This window comes from Gorilla gorilla, chromosome 13, assembly GCF_029281585.2.
Source record: "Gorilla gorilla gorilla isolate KB3781 chromosome 13, NHGRI_mGorGor1-v2.1_pri, whole genome shotgun sequence".
In the NCBI taxonomy this organism is placed as follows: Eukaryota; Metazoa; Chordata; class Mammalia; order Primates; family Hominidae; genus Gorilla; species Gorilla gorilla.
In genome coordinates, this window is record NC_073237.2 from 28,078,945 (window position 1) to 28,093,250 (window position 14,306).

Here is a 14,306-nt window from a genome sequence, read left to right on the forward strand (position 1 = left end):
TACAATGGACTTCGGGGACTTGGGGTGAGGAGTGGGAGGAGGCGAGGGAAAAAAGACTACAAATAGGGTGCAGTGTATACTGCTCGGGTGATGGGTGCACCAAAACCTCACAAATCACCACTAAAGAACTTACTCATGTAACCAAACACCACCTGTTCCCTAATAACCTATGGAAATAAAAAAACTAAAAGAGAAAAATGTTCACTAATCCATTTGTTTGTCAAATCGTCTTTAGAATATTTTTCCTTATAGCTAGTTCAAAAAGAAACCCTTGTGCTAATGAATTTTTTGGTTGTTTTTAAGTTATGGTAAGATGCTTAACATAAAATTTACCATTTTAGTTATTTTTAAGTGTACAATTCAGTGCCATTAAGGGCATTCACTTATGAATAAGATGGTTGTATTCATCACCCCAAACAGAAACTTCTGTACCCATTAAACAATAACACTCTATTTCCCCCTTCTCTAGCCCCTTCCCCAGCAAAAGGTTGGCTTTTGCTTCTTGTGAATGCCTTGTCTTTGAAACTAGATTTTTAAGAATCTTGAAAGCAGGTAGGCAATACAACTCAAATGTCTTTGTACTCTCGACACTGCCCAACTTAGGGTTAAGCACGTATTGAGTGCTCACTATTCCTGTCTGGTGGAGGAACGAATGCTGGAGGAAGGATCAAATACCCTTTTCAGAGATTTTGCTTGTTTTTGAGGCAGAGTCTCATTCTGTCACCCAGGCTGGAGTGCAGTGGTGTGATCTCGGCTCACTGCAACTTCTGCCTCCTGGGTTCAAGCGATTCTCCTGCTTCAGCCTCCTAAGTAGCTGGGATTACAGGCGCCCAGCACTACGCTTGGCTAATTTTTTGTATTTTTAGTAGAGATGGAGTTTCACCATGTTGGCCAGACTGGTCTCGAACTCCTGACCTCAGGTGATCCACCTGCCTCAGCTTCCCAAGGTGCTGGGATTACAGGTGTGAGCTGCTGCACTTGGCCCCTTTTCAGAGATTTTGAGCCTAAGACCAACCACTTTTATCAGGGCAAGAACTTCTCAAGGAAACTCAGAAATCCTAGGGTGTTGGGGACATGCCATAATATTGATAGGGGTCATGAAGTTAACATTAATGTGAGAATCAGTGGGCAAAGGAGTGGTAGATCCTGGGGTTAAATGAGGGAAAATCCTGCTCTGCCTAAAGTTATTCAAATTCAGATTTTCATAAAACACTCTTTCAGGCAAACATTCCAACCATGGTGGATTCAACCAAAGAGTCACAAGTTTGTGAACCTTAACCGAAAGTTTTGCCAATAACTCATCTCCATGAATAGGCTAGATGCTATAAAATCTGTAGAGGCAATTCTGGAAAAATCAAGCCTTGTACAGAGCTCCAGAAGTGAGCCTCATTCATTTGCCTCCATGAAAGGTAGTGCTTACAATCTCTGCTCACCCATCTCAGGCTGGACCACGCAGATTGGGAGGAGTCCTTCTTTAACTCTCAGAAAGTTATTTAAAAGAACATCAGCTTTGTCCTTTCCTTGACACGTCACACACTGCCCTCTTTCTGAACCTCTCAATACTGACCATATATCATTGTTGGTGGCATTAAAAATCGGTTTCCAAGATTTAAAAATATGATGCTTGCCCTATCCTCTATTTTTTGTTGTTGTTATCTTCCCAGTACAGATGATGTAGTTCATGGAGTTCCTCTGATCTATCCACTGTCTCTCTTATAGGGCATGTAGTGTGCATAGAGACTCGGTTATCTAGGAATAGGTGTCAGGCCATTGTAGTAAAGGGGAGAGCTGAGCCATAACAGTATAGAGAGTAGAGAGAACATGAAAAGGTACATGTTGCCCATGACCTTGGCATCTTTTGCCCCAGGCTCTGTAGCCCATACAGAGCACCAGACACCCTCATCTGAACATTGAATCACCATAGTAAGCCTCTTTAAAAACAGATAAAGGTCTGTGATGCTATCCCTGCCTTGTGGAACAGGAGGGCTTTGTGATGCAGTCTGGTGGTTTGGATCCCTCTTCTGTGAGGCAGAAATGACGAGGTGTACAATCTGGAGGTATTAGGTTCCAAGACAGTGAAAGACTAGGGAGAGGGATGGCTAGTGAGGTTTAGATCATGTTGAGCCCTACCTTTGTTTTGTGGGATGTTGGATATCCCTTATACACCTATGGATCCATCTGCATTATTGCATTAATTATTTGGCAAGTGAAAAAGAGCCGCCAAAAATTAAGCTTGGGACCTAACAGGAGCTGTTGCCGGGTAGGGAAACACTATGACCATGGCTAAATCGATGTGCCTCAAACAAGATTTTATCCCCCAGCTTTCTCGTTACTCTTAGCCCTTGCTTTTTAAAGGGTTCTCCTCACTGGACACCAGAAGAGCTCCCAATTTGGGTGATTATTCTGGTTGGCAGCTATTTACGGCCATTTGATGGCTGAACTCCTTTGACTTCTGGACCCATCCATCCTTTAATCTGTTCCACTTTTCCTCCCGTCTCATCCTAAAGTCCTCACTGAACTTATGAAAGGAATGGGGGTGGGAGGCATGGAGTATGGAAGAGCGTGAAAGTGAGTCAGAAATAAGCAAATAAGGAAACTCTTGGGGTGAAAAAGAATACAGAAAGGAAAGATAGAAGAGTATATAAAATTGGAACACAGAAAAAGACCGGGAAATGTTTATGAGTTTTGTTTCATTTTAGATATGGGAAAAAATGGTGTAGCAGCTTTGCATTCTAATGTTTTTGTCTTTACGTGTCACCGAAGAGTCCAGCAAAAGTCTGGAGATAGAACATCAAGAGGTAAAGTCCCAGTCTCTCCTCTAATTCGCTTCTGCCGTGAGTGAGGTTCCCATGGATCCTGACCCTCTATGACCCCTGGTGCTAACAGCAGGTGCTCTAACCACTGCAGACTCTAGTACCCCCCAGGGACAATTTCTCATGGAAGACTTCCTTGGGTGGAAAATCAGAGCCTAGGAACATTAAAAAAATTCTCTATCTTATCCTCCTGAGAATAAAGAATGAGGAATTAGGGCAGAAGTCCTCAACTCTGTCATTTACTAGTTTTACAAACCTGTGGAAGTCTCTTCAACTCTCAGTCTTGTTCTCCATAAAATGGGCATGTGATGATCCTTCCTCACTCCCAGTGTGATGGTGAAGGACAAATGAGACAAGGTGCAGAACAACACATCGTAAACGGTTAAGTTATACACAGATGTGACTTAGTGTTCTGACTCTGGGGTTTTCAGTATGTTCTCATTAAAAGGCCTTCAGCTTCTTATAGGATGTCCCTGAATCCTCTCCAGTTCCACATAACACTCACTATCTTCTGTTTCTTCAGCTAGGAGAACTTCACAGGAAGAAGCCGAGAAGTTGTGGAAGCTGCTGTTTCTCATGAAAAGGTAATCTCTTCTTCTTTGCAGTCTCCCAGCTGCTAGTCTGGTCTGTGATCATTTCTCAGCTTGGCTTGGGGTAGAGATGAGAAGAGGGAAAATGGATGGGAGGGAGACATACACAGTGGAGGCTGGTTCACTAGTTGAGAGAGTTACCAGGGCAGGGGGGCTGGGCCAGACATCTCAGGAGGGAAGGGTCACCCAATTCTGCTTTGGGCTAGGGTCACAGTAGTTCTAGAATTCAGGCTTGTACTAGTGTATAATTCATAAAAGACTCTACACAGGGTTGCATTCAGCCACGAGACAAGCTATCCAGTCAAGAGGAATGGATTTTGCGTAAAGAAGTCATCCCTGTCTTATTCTCTTTATTCCCTCTCCTCTGAGTCTGACTGGATTCTGCTGACATTACCTCCTCTGGCTCTGTCATTAGGGAGACAGCCCTCAGATGGCAGCCTATCATCTTATCCTCTTCTTAAGATTTCTAGAGAACAGGATTGATTCCCAAAAGATATTGAGTATATCAGCAGGGATACCAAATAGCTCTCAGAATGCAGAGGTCCTACACGAACTTCAAGCCCAAATACCGGGCTTTGGGTTTCTTAGCCTCAAATGAGACTGATCCGGGTTCTAACTGGTGATGCCCCATCAGCTAACCACCTGGCTCTGTTCTCCTAGTTCAGCTTTTCAACAAGGTCAACAGAGAACTGACCCCAGCTCCCAGCCTTCTCTGAGGGCCACGCCCTCCCATGGGTTGTCTGAAGCCTTGCCCAACAAGCTCTAGATCGTCAGCCCAGCCCACCTTGCCAAATGGCTTTTTCTTTTTCTTTTCTTTTTTCTTTTTTTTTTGAGACAGAGTTTCACTCTTGTTGCCCAGGCTGGAGTACAACGGCGCAATCTCGGCTCACTGCAAGCTCCGTCTCCCGGGTTCAAGCGACTCTCCTACCTCTGCCTCCCGAGTAGTTCGGACTACAGGCATGCGCCACCATGCCTGGCTAATTTTTGTATTTTTAGTAGAGACGGGGTTTCACCATGTTGGCCAGGCTGATCTCGAACTCCTGACCTCAGGTGATCCATCCACCTCAGCCTCCCAAAGTGCTAGGATTGCAGGCGTAAGCCACTATGTCCAGCCTCCAAATGGCATTTTCTTAGGAAGAAAAACAGGGAGGTAGACAACAAGAGAGTGTAGGCTCCAGGATTTTCAGGACTGGGAAAGGACAATGCCAACCCTGGCCCACACTTTTCCGAGAAGGCAGATGTCACTCCATCATTAATGTTTGTCATGTTTCTCTTCCCAGCCAGGGCTGGCTTCCTCAGGAAGGAAGTGTGCGGCGAATCCTGTGTGCAGACCCCTGCTGCCAAATCTGCAATGTTATGGCTCTGGAGATTAAGCAATTGCTGGCGGGTGAGAACAACCAGATCTCCCTGACTTCATTGGGGCCATCACAGGGCTCCTCTTGCCTAGAGGCTTTGTCCACGTCTAGTGTGTCTTTTGAGCATAGTCAGGATCTGGGCTCCCCGAAATCCAAAGAGCTTTCACTGGCATCTGTAACTCCAACACTGTTACAATTAATGGATCAGAAATCTTTAACCCAGTCAGCTGCCCGGTCAGCTGGTGCAGACAGCGTCCAAGATTCCTGGGCTGATCACTTTCAGCGAGGACAGAGATCTCAAGTCCCAGCTGTGTCCCAGGTCATGGGATCTCTGTCTTCAAACTTTGAGAAGCCTGGAATTCCTCTGACCCAGCAGGAGAGGAAGAAAAACAACTCCAAACTTGTCCTGGAGAACCAAGGCCAGCAGCCCTTGAATACTAGATTCCCTTTCTTTCCCTGAACCCAGAGCTCCCAAACCTAAAACAACAGCCTATGACCCTACATTCCTTTCAACTGCTATTGCAATGTCCAAAAAGTCCTGAGGAATCTTCAAGTACAAGTGGGATATTGTTGCACATATTCCCACAACTGAGGGATCCCAAGATCTGTGGAGGAGTTCTGTACAAGGCAGCTTATACCACACCACTTCTAATTTTCCAAAGGATGGAAAACAGACAGACAAACAGCCATTTCTTTCACTCTGAATGCTATCTCTAAGGCTTCTGCTGAACAGATGAGCTTCCATCCCTTTGACTCTGGGTTTCATGGGAGGCTAGCTGGTTCACCTAAGCTTTCAGGGTTTTTGAAGGATTCACTATGGACTCAGAGCAGAAAAATTACTGTGAACAAATCCCAAACCCCATGGTTCTAGCTCTATCCTCTCCTCTCTTTCAGCTTCTAAGTGGCCTCTGTCCACTGCCTGGGGGATGCACTGAGGCCTCAGTGTGCCACATCTGTAGCTACCTTACTGTGGTTTCTCTTTTCTGCACATTACTGTCTGCCTTTAGAGATCCCTGGTCTGCCTTTAGAAATCTCCAAAACAGGGGAGGCTTTGGCCCTTTCTCTGCAATGATTTCTCCTTCACCTCTGTACTAATTAAAATCTCCCCTCCTTCCCCACCTTTTCCCCCACATTCTCCATCTGACCATTGACAAATCCAGATCAATGTCCTATATCTGACTCAGGCTAAGTGAAAGCCTTGGAGTTGCACCTGCTGTAGAGGCAGCTCCAGCTTCAGTGGAGTTTGCCAGCTGTTGTCCAGAGATCTCTGTAGATCCAGGAAATCATACAATGTAAGCCCTGAGACATGTTGCAGCCCTTCCCACTAGATCCAGGACACTGTTTGATTGGGGAAGTCCATTTCAGTCCTCAAGAGGGAGGAAGCATTCTCCTAGACCATGCCCAGAGGCTGCTAGGATTCCACCTCCAGGAGCAATTGAAACAGAGGGTTGATTTGTCATTGCTGGGACCTGATCCAAAAGATCCAGCAGTCTATCCAGTTCATCCTGTGACCTGATGACCAATAATCCCTGCCCTGGAGCAGTACAGCCCTGACCTATGTGGGTCTTCCCAGCATGCAGCACCAGAAGCCAGTGGGAATAGTGGCCTTCTCTGATCCACTGTGGCAGGAGGGCCAGTCCGCAATTGTTTCCTCAGGCCAAGGTAATGTTGCAGAGCCACATAGATTACAAATATGGGAAGATCTGCTAGGGCATTGTCCCTGCCCATATCTGCCATTGTTGGGACTACAAATCACTGGTTCTGCAGTATTCCAAAGGCCTAGGAAGCAACTTGGTGCCCCTGTCCTCTGAAAAGCAAACACCTGGACCTGGAAGTGACACATATCAGCCCCTACACAGATCAGGAAAGGACACTCTGAATACTGACAGGCCTTGATCAGCAGCAACAGGGCTTGCCTGATGCTGTTACTGATGATCCTGAGCTGCCCAGACCCTGTCCCAGGAAGCCACTGAGAAACTTGAGACAAGTTTTGGCCCTTCTGTCAGGGCTGCCTGCTCTCTATTATGTGGCTCTTTCCAGGGCTGTGGCCCAGGCAATCACTCACGAATCCACAATCACAGATTGAGCCCATCAGAGCCTCTGACTCAATCTCATCTGAACAGCAATGTGTAAGTCCTGGGCCATGCTTTCAAAACACCAATGAGGCTTGTGGAGATAACGTACAAGTGTTCTGCACTAAAACACAAGCTGATGGAGATGGTACCGCTAGAGAGGCAGACAGATCCTCACAGCCCCTAATCACTCAAGGCACCCATCTTGGCCAAACTAAATTTCTACCTGAAAAATAAATTCCTTGAGATACATTTGGGAAGTCCCATAAAAACAAGGGAATCCAGGGAACAAATTTTCACCATCCCAAAGAATATCTCCACACAGGGATCCTTTAGGAGTCTAAAGATTGCTAAACCAAGGGAAAACATTACTCCAGAAACTTCATATCCCACCAGACATCCCATGGGCCCCAGATCCAGAATCGGTTGGACTGAAAGAACAGCTTGCCGTTGAACTAAAGACAGTGCAGCAGAGCTACAAGTGATCTAGTTCCATAGCAGTACCCCATGCCCACTGGGATTCTGGGATCTCACACCCAGTGGAGGCATGACAGAGGCCCAGGTACTTTGTGTTCAGCTGGAGGCTAGAGAGAACAACCCAGCCTGGAGGGCCCTGAGCCCCTTAGACCAGATCTTTGCAAAAGTGAGGACAAGTCCCTACCCCAGCAGAGAAAACAGATGACCCAGTGACATTTGATGACATTCAAAGCAGCTGGAAATCACAGAGAAGGGGGTGTCCGGACAGCACTGGAGCTCTCCCCAGCCAGAGAGAACACCCTTTCTGCCAAGGTTCAGGGGCGAGTAGGGGAACTTCTAGGCAGAACTCCAGAGCTCACAACTTGCAAAATATATCTCCAGGATCTTTCTTAGGTAAAACTTTAGTTTAGCTAAGATGGTTGCCTTGAGCGGGGACTAGCAAGGATCTGTCTGGATCTGCGGAGCCCCATTTCCATCCTCTCAGTACTGGCTATTGCTGTTTCACCAGCTTCTCCATAACCTTGAGTTCCAAAAGCATCCTCCAGGATTACTTGGGGCAAAACGACCAGATAAGAATAATTTGCAAAGCTGTTAGAGTAAGCTGAATAACCTCATCCAAACAAGGATTTCTGAGAATGCCAAACCGGGAGTGCCCAGAGCTTAAAGGGCCAACTTACTGGGCCATTACTTGCTGGGCCAAAATTTTGCAAGCACAGTATTTGAAGGGGTAAATGTTTTTCAGATCCAAAGTTTTCAGGGTCATATAGTTCAGGACCATATTTTACAGGGCAAAATTTGCAGGGTCAAAATTTGCAGGGCCACACTTTCTAGGGCTAAGAGTTGCAGGGTCTGGTAAGGGCAGTCCATACTCACAAGAGCATCATCCTTCCAGAAGCTCCAGAAGTTGGCTTGGATAACAAGATGAAGCTGTTTCTGCACTGGATTAACCCTGAAACGAAAGATCGAAGGCATGAGGAATCCATTCTCCTTTCTAAGGCTGAGACAGTGACCCAAGACAGGACAAAAAACATTGAGAAGAGTCCAACTGTCACCAAAGATCATGTGTGGGGAGCTACAACAGAGAAGACAACAGAGGACCCTGAGGCTCAGCCTCCTTCTACTGAGGAGGAAGGCCTGATCTTCTGTGATGCCCCCAGTGCCTAAATAATCTGCTCTAGCAACACTCCCTTCAGTCCAGCCAATCCTGGGTCCTGTGCCACTCCTACAAATGCTCCACACTCTGTCCTCAAATGACTTGCGCCACTCAACCAGGAAATCTATCCCAGGTCTAACTCACCTCAGCAGAAGGCATTGCTTTATGCAAGAATACCCATCACAAGAAAAAGGAGTTCATAGGTTCCTGAACCTCTGCATCCCCCTGAAAAAGGCTTTCATTGCCATTTCCATTAACATGCAGGTGAAGCAGGGCATTCTCCAAATATACTTTTTACCTTTAAGCAAAGAGCCAACTGTTTGTGCCTCCTCATTTTCAACGTGGTATATGATAGACAGAGAGAGTAAAGGACCTAAAAAGTACTTCTTATGTGGTATAGAAGCTTAAATCACATTTTATTTCAGATGGGTCAACATTCCACATGACCCCTCCCAGCCCCACCCTAGAATGTGGATAAAGGGACTTGACAGAGAAGAAAGGCCCTTGTTTTAGGTGCATTGAAAGTAAAGGTCAGGCTTGAATTCTATTGTCCCATGGTGTGTTGGGCTCAGAGGAGGAATGTGGACATGGCGATAGTATAAGCAGCAGTGGCCAGGAATCTAAAGCATTTTTGGCCCACAGGCAAAATTCATTGATGACTTCTATACAGTATATGCTGACAACCTGGAGGGAAGGTCCTTTAGAGTGCCATGGTGCTCCTTCCTTTAGGAATGTTTATCAAAAGCACACAGCTAATATGACAGATGTCAAAACCAGATGATAGAATCTCCCTGTCTTTTCTCTGTTGTTATTGAGATCTTTAAGGGTAACCCATCTGAGAGCCTGCTCTAGTCCTGTTGCCTGTTCCAACCTCCATTGCCTTTCATTTGCATGGAAAGAATGCTGCCTAGAATGAAGACTAGTTGATGAAGAGATCCCTAAAAGGGTCACAATAGAAACAACTTTGGGCTGAGTCTTGCATTCAACAATTCAAATATTCAAGTACTTGCTATGTGGCGGGCACTATGCCAGGCACCACAGAGATAACAGTGAACAATACACAGGCCTTGTCTGAAAAAGCTCATGAACTCTGGGATAGACAGTCATATAAAAAGTCATTAGAAGCAATAAGATGAAAGTACATAGGAGGGCACTTAATCTAGTTTTGGGGAATGTTCATGGAAAGTTTCCTAGAAGAGATGATATGTAAGTTGAGTTCTAAAGGATGAGCAGGCATTAGTTGGGAAGGAGGTAGGGAGTAGAGAGGCTTCCCCAGGCTGAGAGTACAACATGAACAGAGGCATGGCATCAAACAACAGCATGCCGTGTCAGAGAACAGTGACTCACTGGAGAAACCCCTATATAATAATTAAAAAAAAAACACAGTAAAATGTTTAAGGGATCAGAATGAGGTTGCCAAGCTGGAGAATGAATGGCATTCTTTCACCCATTCTTCATTCCTTCAATAAATATTGAGCACCTATTATATGCCAGGCACTTTCATAGGCACTGGGAATACAGCAGTGAACATAAGAGGAAAAAAAAATCTGCTCTCTCAAGGAGCTTACGTTGGGAGCATGCCTGGGAGGAACAGAAAAGAAGTATAAATAAAAAACATAGTATATAGAAGGTGACCAGATATATGCAAAAAAATCAGGGTAATGGGATTAGAGAAGACTTCAAAAGGGGTACAGTTTTAAATAAGGAGCTCAGGGAAGGTCTCACTAGGAAATTAAAATGTCAGCAAGGACTTGAGGGTGATAAGCGAGTAAACCACGTGGGTAAATGAGGAAGAGCATTCCAGTCACAAATTATAGCTAATACAGATGCCTGGAGGTTGGAGGATGCCCAGCCTGTCAGAAGGAACAAGGAAGCCAGTGAACCTAAAGCAGAGTAATAAAGGAATAAAGGGAGAAAGTGGTAGAGGATGACTCCAGTGGTAAGGGGCCACATGGTATAAGGCCTGGTAGAAAGCCAGCAAGGAAGCTGACTCTTACTTTGAGTAAATTGGGGAGCTATTAGGGGGTCTGCTTAGATCTGACTTGTGTCTTAAAGGATCACTTAGGTCCTAGCGCTAAAAATAAGAGCATTGGGGGTATAGATTTGAGTAGAAGCAGGGAGATTAGTTGTAAAGTTACTCCGGTAATTATAGCAGCAGAGGAGATTACAGGCATTTAGATGCTGGGTTCATTTTGAAGGTAGAGACATTAGGATTTACTGATAGATTGGATGTGGACAAATAGAGAAAAAAAATGTCAAGGATGGCACCAAAGTTTTTTCCCTGAACAACTGGCAGGATGAAGTTGCCATTAATTGATGTGGGAAATACTGACATTGGAGTAGGTTTGGTGTTACTGGGTGATGGTGGTGGGAGAAGGGGAGTCAGGAGTTCACATTTGTATTGTTTGAGATGTGTATGTTGCTTAGATAACGTATGTTGCTTAAACAATTTGGGCATTTGAGCCTGGAGTTCAGGGAAGAGCCCAGACTCCAGGCAGATAGACAGCTAGAGACAGATAGATAGATAGATAGATAGATAGATAGATAGATAGATAGATAGATAGATAGATAGATAGATAGATATAGAAAGAAAACCATGAGACTAGATATGACCACGAAGGGAGTGAGTGTAAATGAAAGAGATCTAAGGACTGGTCTCTGGGACTCTTTAATGTTAAAAGATTGAGAAGAGGAGGAAGAACCAGTAGGCAGAGGAGACTGAGACACAGCAGCCAGCAAGACAGGAGGAAAGCTAGAAGAGTGTCATACTGGAAGCCAAGAAAGGAAAGTGTTTTAAGGAGAAGGTGACCAATGGAATGACAAGTTGCCAATCAGTCAATTAAGATGCGGACTTGTAGTTGACCATTAGATTTAGCAATATAAAGATCACTAATGACCCTGAGGAGAATAGCCTCAGGTGGAGGAACCGACGTGACTGGAGTGGATTCAAGAGATAATGGAAGAAGAGCAGTTGGTGACAGCAAGTGTAATCAACTCTTTCAAGGACTTTTGTTTCATAGAGGTGCAGGAGGGGAGAGTGGGATCCAGAAGTTTTTTTTTTTTAAGACAGGAGATTTAGTCTGTTGGATGGTTGGATGGTGATAGAAAAGATCCAGTCAAGAGGGATAAGCAAGACAGCAATGGGAGAATTTCTGGAAGAACGTTGTGGTGTGGAAGTGAAGAAGTGGAGGGCAAGTACCCAAGTCAAGGAGCTGGATTTTACTAAAAGCAGACATTTTTCTGGTGGTAGGGAGAAGTAGAGTTAATGATGGAGGAGATAATGGATTAGAAGAAGAAAGAATTCCTCCACATATAAGGGAGTGTGGGCACAGACCCAGAGGGACGAGTGATGAGCTAGGAAGGGACCATGGGTATGGGTAGGGGGAACGGTATGGAGAACCAAAGCCAGAGAGCTGGGTGTGGAGAGAGATTCTCAAAGTTACTATTAGGGCCCAAGCAATTGATGGCAGTGTGAGAGTGTAGGTGGGCAGGGAAAGGTGGTCAAAGCCTGCTGCTGATATCTGTGCAGCAGGTGCTCTCGGAACACTGTACCAGCAGGAGAGATCACAGAGAAAGCTCTAAATGCATGGAGCCTGAGCAAGAGCATGGGGCTGGAGATGGAGAAACAGGGCAGGGGTGGCTTCCTAGTGCTCAGTGAGGTAAAGGACCAGGGAGGCTATCTGGGTGGGAGAAGTGGACTGGGAAGCAGGAAGACAGAGGCTGCCTTGAGCAGATGGGAGGGACCTCTGCTTTGGCCACCTGATATTCCTCAGAGGGTGGCACCTTTGCATTCTGCTTCCAACCTACCGCAGAGGAGCCAAGAGCTGAAGAAAGGGCAAGAAGTGAAATGACTTCTTTATGACATGTTGTGAGAGACAGTTGGGATGCCCCTGGTTCCTAAGGAGATCCAGGATTATCCATCATCCCATCATCAGAAGGAGGAGGTGGCAGGACTTTCTTCCTCGGACAGGACCCCAGCATTAAGCATAATGTGTCCTTCTGAAAAGATGCAGAAAACCCAGATAGGAAGAAGCATGGATGTGTCTGTCCTCTGAATGATGGTTCTGTGCCTAAGGGATGGGGGCCCAGTCCCTAGATGGCCTCCAGGCCATGAAGGCACAATGTCTAGGCCTACTGAGCCAACACTTAACAGGTATTTGCCTAAAGCATCCCCAAAGATCAAAGGAGGTTTTGTGTTAAGCACATCCTGCCTGCCTAGTGGGAGTTGGGCAGAAAGCCATGTAGGAGGAAGACACAGAGTGAAAGAAAGTGACTCAGAAGGGTCACAGAAGCATGAAGTGGGAATCCGGGGTTAATGTAAACACATCTTGGTTTAGGGTGGGTGGAGCAGGTCCTTCCCCTGGTCCCCCACAGGCTCCTACATGCCCCAGCAAATTTTGATTATGGTAATTTCAGGCAACTGGCCACCATGATTGCTTAACTTTTGTACCTGCTCACCCCTAGCAGGGAAGTCACAGAATATGCTGAGTGCAGAAGTGAATGTGGAAGCATCACCTTGTTTTGTTCAGTCCTGTCATGCCACCCTCCAGGGGACTGGGAGTCCCTGCGCAGGAGCAGAAACTCCTTGCTCTGCTCAAAATTCCATCTTGTTGGAGATCCTCAGACACAAGGGCTCAGTTATCTCCACTCATCCACTCAAATTCTAGTCCCTCTCCTCTGTGGGGCTTGGGGTAAAAGTCTAGAGGGACTAGAAAACATCCTCTGCCCCTAAATTTCCACATGCTCTGAGTCTCATCCTCTTCCAGCAGCCTCATTAACCTTTAGTTAACCTTCCTATCATCACCCTATATTTGTCCTTGCCTGTCCAGGCTGAATCCCTGGAAAGACGTTAATAATGTATGAACACAGTAGTCAAAAAAGCTGTTATAAAAATACTCATACTGTGGTCTTATTTTTAAAAAATTATTTTTTTTAAATACTTTTAAGTTCTAGGGTACATGTGCATAACGTGCAGGTTTGTTACATATGCATATATGTGCCCTGTTGGTGTGCTGCACCCATTAACTCGTCATTTACATTAGGTATATTAGGTATATCTCCTAATGCTATCCCTCCCCACTCCCCCAACTCCATGACAGACCCTGGTGTGTGATGTGTTCCCCACCCTGTGTCCAAGCGTTTTCATTGTTCAATTCCCATCTATGAGTGAGAACATGCGGTGCTTGGTTTTCTGTCCTCATGATAGTTTGCTCAGAAGGATGGTTTCCAGCTTCATCCATGTCCAAACAAAGAACATGAACTCACCCTTTTTTATGGCTGCATAGTATTCCATGGTGTATATGTGCCACATTCTCTTAATCCAGTCTATCATTGATGGACATTTGGGTTGGTTCCAAGTCTTTGCTATTGTGAATAGTGCCCCAATAAACATATGTGTGCATGTGTCTTTATAGCAGCATGATTTATAATCCTTTGGGTATATACCCAGTAATGGGATGGCTGGGTCAAATGGTATTTCTAGTTCTAGATCCTTGAGGAATCGCCACACTGTCTTCCACAATGGTTGAACTAGTTTACAGTCCCACCAATAGTGTAAAAGTGTTCCTATTTCTCCACACCCTCTCCAGCACCTGTTGTTTCCTGACTTTTTAATGATCGCCATTCTAACTGGTGTGAGATGGTATCTCATTGTGGTTTTGATTTGCATTTCTTTGATGGCCAGTGATGATGAGCATTTTTTCATGTGTCTGTTGGCTGCATAAATGTCTTCTTTTGAGAAGTGTCTGTTCATATCCTTTGCCCACTTTTTGATGGGGTTGTTTGATTTTTTCTTGTAAATTTGTTTAAGTTCTTTGTAGATTCTTGATATTAACCTTTTGTCACAT

General features: G+C 45.3%; 2 protein-coding genes across 4 annotated transcripts in view; one reads left to right on the forward strand and one right to left on the reverse strand.

Annotated features, from left to right (window-relative positions):
• The window catches only part of PHF24 (PHD finger protein 24), a 183,268-nt gene that overhangs the window by 83,718 nt on the left and 85,244 nt on the right, over positions 1–14,306 (reverse strand). For both annotated transcript variants that reach the window (XM_055351629.2, XM_055351628.2), the window contains exon 2: positions 8,181–8,256. In XM_055351629.2, coding sequence (XP_055207604.1) covers positions 8,181–8,191 — 11 coding nt within the window. In that variant the 5' untranslated portion in view covers positions 8,192–8,256. The remainder of the gene's footprint in view (positions 1–8,180; positions 8,257–14,306) is intronic.
• On the forward strand, positions 2,067–8,769 carry SPATA31F3 (SPATA31 subfamily F member 3). 2 transcript variants are annotated; one of them, XM_055351631.1, is made up of 5 exons: positions 2,067–2,260; positions 2,700–2,798; positions 3,337–3,397; positions 4,684–4,790; positions 8,200–8,769. In XM_055351631.1, the coding sequence occupies exons 2-5, from the start codon at positions 2,702–2,704 to the stop codon at positions 8,469–8,471; spliced, it is 537 nt and encodes a 178-aa protein (XP_055207606.1). In that variant the 5' UTR covers positions 2,067–2,260; positions 2,700–2,701; the 3' UTR covers positions 8,472–8,769. The 2 variants fall into 2 exon arrangements, with proteins under 2 accessions (XP_055207606.1, XP_055207607.1); XM_055351632.1 differs by having other exon boundaries at positions 2,067–2,259; positions 2,752–2,798.